This window comes from Theropithecus gelada, chromosome 11 (genome assembly GCF_003255815.1).
Source record: "Theropithecus gelada isolate Dixy chromosome 11, Tgel_1.0, whole genome shotgun sequence".
Taxonomy (NCBI): Eukaryota; Metazoa; Chordata; class Mammalia; order Primates; family Cercopithecidae; genus Theropithecus; species Theropithecus gelada.
This window is the reverse complement of record NC_037679.1, coordinates 9050803-9066570: the sequence shown is the minus strand read 5'-3', so window position 1 is coordinate 9066570 and position 15768 is coordinate 9050803. Positions and strand designations below refer to the sequence as shown.

At 51.6% G+C, this 15768-nt stretch overlaps 1 protein-coding gene across 2 annotated transcripts in view; it reads left to right on the top strand.

The window, feature by feature from the left end:
- FAIM2 (Fas apoptotic inhibitory molecule 2) overlaps positions 1-8574 on the top strand; it is a 31340-nt gene extending 22766 nt beyond the window's left edge. For both annotated transcript variants that reach the window (XM_025402792.1, XM_025402793.1), the window contains one exon: positions 8320-8574. In XM_025402792.1, coding sequence (XP_025258577.1) covers positions 8320-8469 — 150 coding nt within the window. In that variant the 3' untranslated portion in view covers positions 8470-8574. The remainder of the gene's footprint in view (positions 1-8319) is intronic.
- Positions 8575-15768: the final 7194 nt, after the last annotated feature.

Here is a 15768-nt window from a genome sequence, read left to right as displayed (position 1 = left end):
ACATACATGCACATACACATGCACACACACATGCACTCACAGGCAAACAGACATACACATGCACATATACACACGCACATGTGCTCACTGGCACACAGACACGCATGCATGCACATACACTCACATGCACACATAGACACACATACACATGCACATATACACATTCACATATATGCACACATACACACACATTCGCATATACACATAGTCACATGCACACATATGCACACATGCACATACACACATGCACAGACACACTTGCACACATGCACATACATACACACATGCACACATATACACATACACATATACACATGCACTCATGCACACACATATGCACATACACACACATTCACACACATGTGCACAGACACATGCACGTACACACATACACTCACATGCACACATATACATACATACACTCATGCACACATATACACACATGCACATACACTCATACACACACTTGCACACATATACACGCGCATATACGCACATGCAAACATGTACATACACACGCGTACATACATGCACACATGCGCACACATACATATACACATATACACATGCACATACACACATATACACACATACATATACACATACACATGCACTCATGCACACAGACATACACATATACATGCACACACATGCACACAAATACACGCACCTATACACACATGCACATACACTCACCTATACACACACATGCACACACATACACTCACATGCACACATACATACATGCACATATACACACACATGCACATACACATATACACACATACACTCACCTGCACACATATACACATGCACACTCATGCACACATATACACACAAACACGCATACATACAAACATGCACACACACATTCGTATGTACACATATGCACACATACGCACATATATACGCATGCACATACACTCGTACACACTCACATGCACACATATACACAAGCATACACATATACACACATGCACACATATGCACTCACATGCACACATACACACATACACATGCACACATACACATGCGCACATATGCACTCACATGCACACATACACACATATGCACATATGCACATATATACACATGAACATACATACACATATACACACTCATGCACACATATACATATACACATGCACACACGTGCTCACATGCACACACACACATATACACACATGCACATACACTCATACACATGCACACATGCACATATACACATGCACACACATTCACTCACATGCACGTAGATATACACATATACACATACACACATGCACATACACATATACACACATGCACACATACACATATACACACACACACATACACACATGCACATGCATACACTCACATGCACACATACACACACACATATACCCACATACACTTATATATATATATACACTCACACACATGCACACATGTACACACACACACGTGCACACTCACACTCACACACATATATATACACATACGCACACATATACATACATACACACACAAGTATATACACAGGCACACACATACCCACACGCGTGTGCACACATACACACACCATGACCAGTCTGGGCCAGACCCACAGTGTCCAAGGAATTTAAGAAAAATACGCCCGTCTACCCCAACTCCTCACCCTGCTTTTCTAGTGGGACGGCAATATATGCTCTACCTTCCTCACAATTAGGAAAACACTTCGAAAAGTTAAAATGGCCACACAAATCCAAGGCTGAGGCATGACTTTTAGACTTATCTTCGTTCCATTCAGAGCCTAGAGGCTCTTTTCCCTCAATGCATTACGTGAAGCTGAAGGAGCCAGTGAGAACCTTCTCTGTTAGGTCACCCACCCTCTGCCGCTGAAACAGTCCCAATGCCTACCCTGAGGCCTCCTCGCACCCCCTCCCCACGCCTCACCCAGACAACCTGGAAGTGGCGTGGGTTCCTCCTGAGGTGGGCGGACTGATCAGTGATTGCTCCTTCAGGGGAGAATGTGCAGGCCCCTCCTGAGGCCTGCCTGTCTCACTCCTGAGGCACTCATCCCCCAGCCCACACTCTGCTCAAACCTGACAGGAGGAGGTGGAGAAGCCCTGGGGTGGCGGACTGAGGGAGGGGAGGCAGAGGCAGCTCCACACCTGCCTGGGGGCAGAAAGGAACTTCTGCTTCCGTATCCAGGACCTGGTTCTTCAGAGCAGAGCCAGGAAGAGGCACTGGCAGGGCCAGTAGGTGTGTGGAGTGAGGAGGGGGCTCTGCAGCTGGCCAGTGCCCCCCACCAAGTCACATTCAAGGCCTCGCTGCTCCTCTTACCATTCTGTGACCTTGGGCAAAACGACTTGACCGCTCTGCCTCACCGGCCTCGTCTTTAAAATAGGGCTCACCCGCCTGTCTCAGCAGACTGTTGTAATGGATGAATAGGGTAACAAATGAAGGGAAAACAGCCTCCTCACACTTGGAACATGGCAATTCTCAATCGATGACAGCTTTTACTCTTATGGTAAGTGATAACCTTTTCATTTAGATCACCAGATTTAGCCTGGCTTCAAAATCTGGTGATCTAAATGACAAGGTTATCATTCACTATAAGTCTCAAAGCCCTTCTCCGCCACATTCTAGCTGTGTGGACTCACCAAGTTACATAATGTCTTTGTACCTCAGTTTCTTTAGCTGTAAAATGGGAACAAGAACAGTAACTCCCTCATAGGTGGCTGTGACTTGGATGCATTCATATATGTAAAGCACTTAGTGCCTGGTGTGTGGTCAGTGATCAGTAACTCTTACCTGTTAGTAAGTTACCTAAGGTCTGAGCCAAGATTTGAACCCAGGTTTGTGGGACTCCTCAGCCTATGATCTTAAGCACTGTATTATACTGGACGCATGCCCTTTCTCGTATGACCACATATGGTTCTTTCATGCAAAATATTTTATTCCACTTACTGCGACAGGCTATTGAAGCCTACCTTGTCTCCCGGTTCCTTTCTGTCTTTTTTTTTTTTTTTTTTGAGACGGAGTCTCACTCTGTTGCCCAGGCTGGAGTGCAGTGGCATGATCTTGGCTCACTGCAACCTCCACCTCCCCGAGTTCAAGCGATTCTCCTCCCTCAGCCTCCCAAGTAGCTGGGATTACGGGTGCCCACCACCACACCCAGCTAATTTTTGTATTTTTAGTAGAGACGGGGTTTCCTCATGTTGGCCAGGCTAGTCTCGAACTCCTGCCCACAGGCGATCTGCCCACCTTGGTCTCCCAGAGTGCTGGGATTACTGGCGTGAACCGCTGCACCTGGCCTACTTTCTAAAAAGTTGATAGATAATCGTGTGTCATTAATGCACTTTCATACACTACCCACCTTTCACCCTGGGCCTGGCTTTCTGATTCGAATGCCTGCCAGACCCTGTTCTTTTGGTGGCCCTCCTGGGGGTGCAAATGTTGTCTATGCCATCTAAATGTTTGACACCCAGGTCAATGGAGAGAAATATCTTCTATTGGTATCAGGCAAGAAGTGGGCCCCAGATCTCCACTCAATGGTCTCTCTTCCCTCCCTCACCCCCTCACACTCCCCTGCAGCCCAGCCGGTGCACCTGGACATATGGCTGGTAGTCTCTTCTCCAAAGACTCCCCAAAGCCCAAGCTCACCCTCTAGCTGTCACTGGGCTGTGTGACATGGGCAAGTCACTTACACTGTCTCTGCCTCAGTGTCCTCAGCAAATGATGGAGCTGATAGTGAGACACCTGCTGCAGAGGCTTATGGTGAGAATTGAGTGAAAGAGTTCATGAACTCTTCTTTTGTGCTATTTTAACCCTTCTATTTTAAACTTCTAATTATATAATATGTGAATACATTTATTCACATATTTCACTTTTGGAAAATCTTAAATATAGAAAAAAGCAAATGTCATTTTGATCGTGTCCCTCACTTCTTTCCCCAGCAGGAACCATGAATTATCTCTCCTTCCAGACCTTTCTTTGTGCATTTCATAGATATTTGCTATGTTGGCTCCTCTGACATGTATAGTTTTATGGGATCATACGATATGGATTTTTCGCAACTTGCTTTTTTCTCACAGTAGCGTCTGTCACAGATGTTTCCACCTCAGCACTGCTGCCCAGAGTTTATTTAACCACCCCCGTGTTGGTAGAGTTTGGGTTGTTTCAGCATCTCACTGTTAGAACCAATGCTGCAAACAACAGCCTGGGGGTTGCCTCCACGCGCCGTCACACTGGCATTTCTGCAGGACAGACACAGTCCACGTGTCACTGTTTAAGCTGATTCAACACATTGCAACCCCAGCTTTTTGTATTCAGTGCCTGCCTGCGGGTGGCTCTGAGCTGGCCTTTCCATGGCATGCACTGCCCAGAGCCCCTCAGTGTCACCTCTGGGGCCACATTCAGGGAGGACAACAGACATAAGCCTGGGCCCCAGATACGGCAGGGTCAGGCCAAATGTGTGGCTGGGGGCCCCGGCGAGGTTTAGCGCTGGCCGGTAAGGTGAGGCAGGGAAGTTTGCCCTCTGCACATGCTCCCTCCCTCCCTGCAAGCCCACTCCTCCCCCATCTCCACCAGTGTAGGAGACGACACTTGAGAAGCAGCCATCAGCAAAACACTCAGCTCTCAGAGTCCTTTCCTCATGTGTAAGACCATGAGGACGTCCACCTCCCAGGGCAAATGGGGAGAGGGAGATGAGAGATCAAGTGTTGGTCTAGGGAAAGACTCTTCAGATGTAAATTAATAGCATCCTTGTCCCTGGGGGCCTCCTGCCCCATCCCAAGTGCTCCTCCTGCAGAGTCTCCTGTTCAGCTGGCCACTAACTCAAGTACCTGCCCTCCTTTTAGGGGTTTGCAGTCAACTCGGTTGCTAGCTCTCAGCCAAGATCCTAGCTACCCACTAAGATGTTAACTATAACCAAGATAACTGCTCTCAACCAAGACATTAGTTAACAATGCTTTCCATCTCCAAGGAGATAGCAGCAGATGACTTCCCCTGTAAATGAATGCACTGCCATGCAGAATCTCTCTGATCATGTCTTTTGCCCTCGTTAGACTGTCAGTTCTATGAGGGCAAGTTCTCTGGAACATAGTAGGTGCTCAGCAAATATTGTTGGGAATAAATGAATGAAAAGACTTTGGTTGACTCTCAGGCATGAGGTGGCAGTGATGGGTCATACTGGGCAGTGGGGTTGAAATTTGAAGCAGGCCATCCCAGAGAACGCCACATAGATAAGCATCTGTGTGCATGGACCAAGGGCTGGGGCAGAAATCATTTCATTCCTCCTCTCTCCAAGAGAAAAGCCAGCTGGCTGCTTTAGGGGGTCTCCTGCATGAGTGCTTCTCAGAAGGACCACCCCCAGAGCTGGACAGATCCAAGCCTTCCAAGTTAAGAGACTTAATTTCATTAGCTCACCCAGGAGTGACCAGGCTCTGAGAAATCAACCAAGCAAGCTACTGATGGATCAGCCAGGTCAGCAGTTTATGAACTGATGCTGGCAGCTGTGACCGCCAAGTGGCCAAAGCCTTTGCACTGGGCCTTCTGCCTGCTCATTCTCTCTGCAGAAGGAAAATGTGCTTGGGAATCCAAATCAAACACAGAAGGAGCAGAGCGGAATGGAGAGAAATCATACTCAAAAATACAAATAGTGGATGCCACATACACTGTCATAAATCTACCCTCAAAACCACACCGTGGTGTGGGCATTGCTACTATCCCATTTTGTAGACGAGGACACTGAGGTCAAGTGGATGACTTGGCTACTGAGCAATGGAGCCGGGTCTCAAACCCAGGCATTTCAACTCCTGTTCCTGTCTGGAGTGCCCTTTCCTCAGTGCCACTGAGCTCAGGAGCCTGACACATCCTGCACAGGGCTCCTCTCAGCTCTGGCCATGGCTCCCCATTTTCGCTCTGTTAAGGCCACTGACCTCTCCAAGGAACAGTGCTGCCTCCCTGATGAGACGCAAGAGACACCTGAGTCTCATCAGCAGTGTGTGCACGTCCTCAAGAGGGCACCTCTCCTTCTGCAGATAATAACAACAAAACCACATTAATATAATAGCAAGCATTCATTAAGTGCTTACCATGTGTCAGGCACCGTGCCAGGCCCCTTGCATGCATTATCTCATTCTCACAACAACCTCAGGAGGCAGGCACGCTCATCTCCTTTTTACACATAGGGACTCACAGGCCCAAAGAGATTAAATGCTCTGCCCAGCCAGGTCCTACAGCTAATGAGTGGTAGAGCAGAGCCTGCAGTCCAAGTGGATCTGACTTTCAAGCCTGTGCTCATAATTGCCCCCACTTCCCCAACTTTGAGAGTGGCCCTGCCTCAATGTCCTGTATGCTGGAATTGCTCCCTGTTGGAGCCCTGGCCTCTTGGGCATGGGGGCGCATTGCACCGGAGCTGGGATTCAACTAAGATTCTACAGGGCTGCATCTATAGCAACTCTAAAGTCTGGGTCTTAGGAGTCAAGGAGTCCATGGCGGGTGAAGGAAAGGGAACTGGGCATGACCCCTGCCTACCGAGCAGAATGCAAGCTGCAAGGGCAGGCCCCAACCCCTTCCTCCTCTGTCTACTTCTCCCATAGTTCCTGCCTGGCCCAGTTCTCCACTCTTCACACAACACCAGTCAGGCCTCCCAGGCTTCCCTAGGCCTTCCTAGCTAGCAAACTCCTACTTAAGCCTCAGGTGAAATGCCACCTCTCCTGGGTCACCTTCCTCTGGCCCAATCAGTAGCTCCTTCCTTCACAGCCCTAATTGTGCATTTCGTGGATTTTCTTGTAATGACCTGTAAGTGTCCCCCATGACGCTGTGAGCTTCCCCAAGGCAGGCATGGCTTTGTGTTTCTTGTCTCTTCCACTCTCAGCAAGTCCCTGTCATGCAGCTGTCGCCCCATACATATTTATTGTATAATGAATGAGTTTCAGAGGACCCAGGGAACATGCCTTTCATACACAAGTGACCGAAGAGCCCACTTAACAAGAATGTGAATCAATGTAAAAGAATTCCAATCCCGGGCCGGGCATGGTGGCTCACGCCTGTAATCCCAGCACTTTGGGAGGCCGAGGCGGGCAGATTACCTGAGGTCGGGAGTTCGGGACCAGCCTGGCCAACATGGAGAAACCCCGTCTCTACTAAAAATACAAAATTAGCTGGGTGTGGTGGTGCATGCCGGCAATCCTAGCTCCTCGGGAGGCTGAGGCAGGAGAGTCGCTTGAACCCAGGAGGCGGAGGTTGCAGTGAGCCAAGATCTCACCATTGCACTCCAGCCTGGGCAACAAGAGTGAAACTCTGTCTCAAAAAACAAAACAAAACAAAACAAACAAACAAACAAAAACCCAATTCCAATCCTACGTGGATCAGTGCTTCATCACCTTTGAGATTCTGGTGGACATTTTGGCCTCTTTCTCCAGAAAAGCGCACCACGCCTGCCAAATTTCATATTCTACTTCTCAAGGGTTCTGCTCCCTAGGCTTGGAGCCCAGAGGAAAGCTACGTGGGGAGGGGTAGGAGCCACTGTATATAGTGGGCAGACCTGGCAGGGGCAGCAGGGTGGCACAGTGCTGTCTCAAAGGGAATCTGGTCCTAGTCCATTAGGCCAAGCAGGTCCCCAGGGGAAGAGCCTGCTTCCTGGGAGGAAAGGCATTAACCCCAGGTGCTGTTAGTAGCAGGGCAGAATGGTTACACCTGGGGTTCTGGAGCTGGACTGCTCGGGTTCAAATCTTGGCTTTGCCACCTTCCAGCTGTGTAACCTTTGGCTAATATTTAAGGTCTCTGGGCCTCACTTCCTGTAGGAAGAATCTGATTCTTACTGGATGGGGATGTCGGTATAGCACTGATGGGCTGATGTCAGTACAGCACAAGTGCTTGGGCCCTGCTTGTACCTAAAGCATTCGCCTTCCTCTGAGAGCAGGGTCCTGAGGGAATGGCCAAGAAGTCTAGGCCTCAGCTTGAAGGTCCCCTCCCCCAGGAAGCCTTCCCTAACTCCCTGACACACTCACATAGGTGAGGCTCCTTGTTATCAGCCCCACCGCTGCCTGGAACCTTGTTATACTCATCATCCTAACAATTCCTCTAGACTCGAAGCTCTGTGAGGACAGGGACCCTGGCTGTCTTGTTCTCTGCTGTATCCCTGTGCCTGGCACATAGCAGAGGCTCAGTAAATAGCTGCTGAACAGAATTAGGGATAGAAGGTGTCTCAGGAGGGCCACTGGGCAGCCAGGCAGCAGGTGAGGGTAATAAAATTGGGGGTGGGGCTGAGGGGGGCACCAGGGCTGCCATAGTCAGTGTCACACTGCCTGGGCCTCTGACCCCTCTCTCTCTCCTCACTTCTCCCAGTTCCTGGCACTTGACACCCAGTTGCTGATGGGTAACCGACGCCACTCGCTGAGCCCTGAGGAGTATATTTTTGGAGCCCTCAACATTTACCTAGACATCATCTATATCTTCACCTTCTTCCTGCAGCTTTTTGGCACTAACCGGGAATGAGGAGCCCTCCCCACCCCTCCGTCCTCCAGGGAATGCACCCCTCTTGGTTCCCTGTCCCTCCCCTGCGCCCCTACAAGACCAGATATAAAACTAGCTGCCAACCCAGGCTGTGGCCAGGCCACTGTCTACCCCAGCCCAGCCCAGCCCTCTGCCGCTTGTACATACGCCATGGGGACCCTGAGGAACCGAGGCCATGTCAATCCCTGTGCCGCCCTGTTCCCCCCGTTACATCTTCCAAACTGGGACGGTCAAGGCTGAAGGCTCCTCTGGGTTTGAGGGCCTAAGGGACAGCGGGGAGAAGCCTAGCAGGATTTCAAATGCGGGAGTGAGACCCAGGAAGCCCAGCGGAGCCCTGACCCCCCACCACAATTCCTCCTAGGGCTGCACAACCATGTGGCCTTGGGTCCTGCGTCCAGTCTGTGTCCTCCTGTCTTTCTCGTGCAGGACAGGCATTGACACTTTGTAAGAAAGGGGGTGGGGGACGTAGCTGGGCAGGTGGAGTGAGTGGGCAGGATGGCTGTCCCAGGCTGCCCATCTTCTCTTGGCTCTGGGACCAGCAGGTTGTTCTAGGGGTTTGAAGCCTGTGCTGTCTGCTGCTCGCTGTGAACGGCCCTCCCAGGTCATGACAGAGCACTGTTGGGGCAGGAGGTGAGAGCAGGGGGCCCTGCTCCTCAGTGAGGGCCTGTCCTGGGGCTCCCAGGGAAGTGGGAGCCGGGGAGCCAATCCACCCAGACCTGCGTCCACCTGGGAGGCATTTGGGGTTGCAGAACCGAGATCCACATCCTCTCACTCGCTTCTCTCCACCCACCAGGCTACTGCCACAGGCCTGAGGCTGAGTGAGGTGCGCTTGGGCCCTCCGGCTGGATGTTCTGGGGGAGGAGGCAATCATTCTAGCTGCCAGGCCAGCCCCATCTGGAAGGAGTCCCTGCTCTGTCCCAGCCCTAACCCGAGGCTGTGTGGGAGTCCCTTCTGCACCTCTTATTTCCTAAACCCTTCCTGTCAGCTGCTGTTTGCTGGCTTGTCCCCAGCCAGGCCTCCTGAGGCCTTCGTAGTTGGCAGAGTCCACATCTCTTCTAGCTTCACTGGCCGCTCACTCAGCCCAGAGTCCCTACGTGCCCCCCTCACCCCCCCACTTATCTCTGCATCTCTCCAATTTGGAAGCCATCCAGCTGATGCTAACAGCCAGGGCCAGTCCCTCCAGCTGGTCCCATGTAATGAGGCCAGGGCTGCTTATCAGCTTCCAGGCGGCTGGGATCTCAGGCAGGGTGTGCGTCAGCCTTCCAACCCCCAGGGGGGCGCCTGTGGGGAGGGAACCAGGAGGCCACACTGGGGGAGCGTGCAGCCAGCATGTGCAGTGGCCAGCTCGAGGCCAGTGGAAAGTTACTGTGTGGAGACAGGAAAGCTCTGAGTGGATAGCAGAACCCCCCCTTGGCTTCGCCCTCCTCCTCTTCTCTCTCCCCTGTGCTGGGAGCTCCGTCTGCCCTGGGAAGGGTGACGAGGTGTGCTGTTCCTTCCCAACCCCATCCCTCCCCACCCTTCCTACTCCCAGCTTTCAAGAAATATTGCAGAAGCATTTGAAGTTTTGTTCCATCTTGGATATTTGAAGAGAAAAGGAGCCAAGAACTGGCGGGTGGTGTGTGTGCAGCAAAGGCATTGGGGGCACGGGTGAGATGCCCACTGTGTGCTGGTCTAAATTAATCCATCGCAGTGATCCTCCAGAGACAGCACTCCGCTAATGTCCGTCACAGAGGGAAAAGCCGAGGTGCTCAGAAAGGCTCAGTAATGAGTCCCAGGTCATATGGGTAGCGAGTGGTGGGCCTGGGGTTCAGACCCACAGCTGCCTCACGCAAACAGGGTATCACTCTTGCCCATGGGCCTGGATGGGGTCTGGAATGAGACCACATGAGAACACAGAGAGGTGGGTGGTCAGGCCCTGATGTCCTGGGGATTTCTTGTCCTCAGTGCCACCCGGCCTCCCGTCTCTCCTGAAACCCCTCGCCAGGTTTTGTGCTCTGAGGTTTCTATCCTCCGGACATGAACTGGGAGGCAAGATTTCTGGTTTCTGGTTCTAACCTCACCGCCAGCGGGCTCCTGGTGTTAGGGGAGGGTTTCTTGCTGTCTGGGATTCAGTTTTTCTATCTGCCACGTGGAAGTTCATAGCCAGGATAGGGTGGGAGAGGCACCAGAACACTTCTCTCCACTGACTTCCTCACCTGGTTCCCACCCTCCTCCACCTCCTCTCCTCCAAGCCACTCAGTTTCCTCTCCTCATCTCTGGCCTCAGTTCCAGAGGGGTTAGTCCCAGCACCCCACTCTCCTGCCACTGTCAGACAGCCTTGGTCATGCTTCCTAGAATCTACTTGTCCAAGTTCTCCTCTCCCTGGGATAAGTTATTGCAGAAAAACTGGGGATTTAAAAGCTTATTCAGGGCTGAGTGCCAAAAGCTTGGGGGAGGAGGGACAGGTCCTCAGCTATAAACAACATCACACACGCATCACAGCCATTTGAGAAATGGCTTCTTTGCAGAGCTGGGGAGGCCAGGCAGAAGATGCTGCAGCCTCCTACTCTGGGTCCTGAGCGGGGCGTCCCGGGTACCACAGTGTCGGCAGCAGCGTCAGGGCCAAAGACTATGTGTTCCATCTCCAATCCAGGCAGTGAGGATCCCTGAAACACCAGGAGAGGCGTCAGAAGGAGGAAGGGTGGGGGAACAGGAATGCGGGATTAAGGAAACCGCAGCTGAGCAGGTGTTGCAAGCTGTAAAGGAGGAAGGGAGCCTGAAGGCCACTCACATTTTTGGACTGGGTGGGGCTGGGCCCAGGAAAGGGTGGGCTGGATTTTGTAAAGCTGGAGGCAGCCAGGAATCTGATCGTCTGGAATACGAGGTGAAGGGTCTCCCCTTGAAGTCCTCTCCTGGAAGCTACAGATGGGGGCCAGGGAGGCACGTGCGAGTCTGGGACTCATTCCTGGGCACATGCATGGCTCCTTCTGTTATCACCTGGGGAAGCTCCGGAATCTTAGTTCTTCCATTCCCTACTCTTCCTTCCGAGGGAGTCAGGATGGGACAGACACCCATTTTCCAACAGGCTCCGTGCCTCCCTCCCTGGCCCGCCTGAGGCCAAGTCCCAGGTGTCCTGGCTACTCTCCTGGGCGGATTGGAATTTTGCATAAGCACTTTGCTGCCCTCCGGTGGCTGCTTGAGGAAACACAGAGCCTGGTTTGGGAGAGTCACCGAGGGCCCATGTGGCTGGAGGTTGGGGGCAGGATCTGGCCCCCAGCTCTCCTCAGACCTCCCCAGACCTATCTGCTCATCAGCCGCCACTGTTCACTTTTGCCGAACGATGGTTGCATCTCTTGGACACAGTGTACCCCCTCCCGAGCCCTCCCTGAGCCGTTCTCCTGAGTCCCTGACGGCAGACAGCTCCAGGGACACAGCCCGGCTGCCATACCCCAGACACTCCTGTTGTCCACTGGCCTCGGCTCCTGCAAGTTCCCCAGTGTCCGTGCCTGTTCCCTTCCCTGGCCTCACCTTCCTGGGGTCTGTGACTGACTGGAGATAAAAATAAAAGCAATTCTGACACCTGAATCGTTTCCTTCGTCTGCTGTATGCTAGTTGCCTTAGAGGGTCATGGAGTCTGTGTGGGTCTAACCTGGACCTGTGTGAGAGCCTTCTCACCAGAGCTGCTGAGTTTGAAGTAAATCTCCACCTTTTTTTTAATGGGAACAGAGTTAAATTGGTTCTCCTGCTCAATAAACCCTTTACGGAGGATCTCAGGATCCCAGAGTTGGAAGCAATCCCAGAGACTCCTCCGGACCAGGGGCTCACCCCTTTCTGTGGAAGCCTGTCCGTTTGTGGGCCTTTCTGGTAGAAGGGTCTTTCTTATTCTGAGCCAAAATCTGCTTCCTAAAGGGTACACAGAAGGAAGGAATGCCTGCGTTGCACCTGGACAGATTCTCCAAAGTGGCAGCTTTAAAACTTCAGAACCTTGGCTGGGCACAGTGGCTCACGCCTGTAATCCCAGCACTTTAGGAGGCTGAGGTGGGTGGATCACCTGAGGTCAGGAGTTCGAGACCAGCCTGGCCAACATGGTGAAACCCCGTCTCTACTAAAAACACAAAAATTAGCCGGGCGTGGTGACGCACACCTGTAATCCCAGCTACTCAGGAGGCTGAGGCAGGAGAATCGCTTGAACCCGGGAGGCGGAGGTTGCAGTGAACGGAGATCGCACCACTTCACTCCAGCCTGGGTGACAGAGTAAGACTCCATCTCAAAGCAACAAAACAAAACAAAAACCCTATAGAACCAGAGCTCCTTGAAGGCAGAGTTATGGCTCACAGTCTTAGTAAACAACAGCGAGTGGAGGAATGCATGGGTGAATGTGTCTCCTCCAACCCTCTTATTTTACCTGAGAGGAAACTAAAGAGCAGAGGGTGCAGCGACTTGTCCAAGTTTACACACAAATTAGTGACTGGGAGTGGGGTCAGGAGGCACATGGGCTAATGATCACCCCACAAGCTCCTGTGGGGAACGTGGGGCCGGGGTGCTGTGTGGGAGGGGAGGGAATGCCATCACACTGGAGCCATGGGGGACGTTATCCTTGTCTCTGACAAGGTTAGGGCACAGATTCAGTTGGAGCAGGGAAAGTGGCTGGGGCAAGAGTTAGGGGACTCTGAGGAGAGAAAAGTGACTTTTATTAAGCACTCACTGTATACAAAGCACTTCCGCAAACGGTGAGAGAGAGGGGAGGGAGAAGATACCAACGGTGGTGCAAGAGAGAAACCAGGCACTGCGGCTCAAGACCGTGCAGTCATGGGTCCTGAGAAGATGCAGCCCCAAGGGGGAAGCAGTGCTGAGCCGTGGCACCAGGGAAAGGGAAAATGCCTGGATCAGGCCTCAAAGTGTGCAAAACATTGAGGGGCAGGGGCCGGTGTGACGGAAGGGCTGGGTGGTCTAGGTTGGGGTACACGCTGGGCCCCCTTGCCACCCCCTGCCTCCAGATCCCTTCTGCCTCACCACTCATTCCTATCTGGACTGCCTGTTAGCTTTCCTAGGACTGCCGTACAAATTGCAACAAACTGGGTGGCTCAAAACAACAGTGATTCATTCCACCACAGTTGTGGAGGCTGGAAGCCTGAAATCAAGGTGTCAGCAGGATGGGTTCCTGCTGGAGGCTCTGAGGGAGGGCCTGTGGCAAGCTCTCTCCAAGTCTCTGGCAGCTGCAGGCGATCTGCAGTGTTGCTTGGTAGTGGCGCCTCCAATCTTTGCCTCCATCTTCACATGGCCTTCTCCTCTGTGTCTCTGTGTCTTGAAATTCCCTCTCCTTCCTCCTAGAAGGATACCTGTCTCTGGATTTAAGGCTCACCATTAATCTAGGATGATCTCTTCTTAAGATCTTTATTTGGGAAAAGATCCTATTTCCAAAAAGGTCACATTCACAGGTTCAGAACTTGGGCATATCTCTCTTGAGGGGGCCACTATTCAACCCTTTACACCATTCATTCTCTTCTGGCTGCTACTGCCCCATGGTGGCCTCTGTATGTATCCCCCACTCATGGGACAGTCTTCACGTACAATACCCAGCCTCCAGTGAGACTGGAGAAGTTCCAGAGCTGAGCAACCTCATCCAGCTCACTTACACCATCTGTCTTTACTCGAGTCTGGCTACTCCCAGCAAACCTGTTTGCCCTTACAGATTGTGTGTGTGTGTGTGTGTGTGTGTGTGTGTATGTGTGTGTGTGTGTGCGCGCGCATGCATAGATGGCTAAGATGCTTTCTTCCCAGCTTCTCATCCTCCACTCCTCTCCACACTCTCTGCTTGCTTTATCTGGGAAAACCCTGCCAAAAGGAGTCAGCCTTGCCTGTCCTGCATCACTGCTGTACCCCTCTGTTGGCTTCTTTTTCTCCTGAGCCACCATGTAAGAAGTCCAATTTCCCGAGGCCGCCATGCCAGAGAGGCCATGTGTAGTGCTCCAGCCAAGAGACCCAGCTGAGCCAGCCTCCCAGCCACGCCCACCAGGCTGGCAGCTATAGGCAGGAAGAACCATCTTGGAAGTGGATTCTCCAACTTCAGCTGTTCCAGCTCCTGTGCACCGAGTCTTCCTGGTTGAGGTCCAAGACCTCATGGAGCATTGAAAATCCATCTCCTCCATGCCCTGTCCGAATTCCTAATCCACAGAATCTATGAGAATAATAAAATAGTTGTGGTTTTATGCCACTAAGCTTGAAGTCATTTGCTGTGCAGCAACAGACACCTGGGACAGGATTTGGTACCTGGAAGCGAGGCACTGCCATAGCAGAACCTAACATGGGTAGGAGGCGCCTGACAGCCTCAGTGAGACTGCGCGGGAAAGCTGGCAGGGCCTTGAGGAGACTGCGGGCGAAGGCTCAAGGGAAAGTTGAGGGAAACACTATTGGAATCTGGAGGAACAGAGACTCTGATGTAGTGGTGGACAGTGGACTGAAACTTTCATCTGTACTAATGTGAAAAATAAAAAAGGTCTGGCCGGGCGCGGTGGCTCAAGCCTGTAATCCCAGCACTTTGGGAGGCCGAGACGGGCGGATCACGAGGTCAGGAGATCGAGACCATCCTGGCTAACATGGTGAAACCCCGTCTCTACTAAAAATACAAAAAAAATTAGCCGGGCGAGGTGGCGGGCGCCTGTACTCCCAGCTACTCAGGAGGCTGAGGCAGGAGAATGGCGTGAACCTGGAAGGCGGGGCTTGCAGTGAGCTGAGATCCGGCCACTGCACTCCAGCCTGGGCAACAGAGCCAGACTCCGTCTCAAAAAAAATAAAAAAAATAAAAAAAAATAAAATAAAATAAAAATAAAAAAGGTCTAATTAACTGATGACTGGCTAGGATTTTCAGGCAGAGTGTTGGAAGTTATGTTTGACTTTTTTGAGCCTTGCATCCTAAGATACAGATAGTGAGAGAAAAGCTAAAGAAAGAATTATTCTGTTTTTTAGGCAGAATTTGGAGGAGATATAAAAAGCCCAGGATAATCTTTCCAGCCAAGCAAGAATTGTCAAAGTAATAAAAAAGCCTCGGGGCAAAGATCAACTCCAGAGCACTGTCAGGAACACACAGTCTCTGGGTAAACATGAAGCCAAAGCTGTGACTGTAAAGGCAGAGTCATTAAGCATCAGAAAGACCTAAGCGGGTGCCTCACAATCCTTCAGACAGGCAGAAGTAGTCCTAAGGATCCTACAGGCATTTGTTGCAGACCTACTCTGTTAACAGTAGGACTTCTAAGGATATTTTCCCCCCACAAATCCACCTTTATTTATTGACTTTTCATCAGT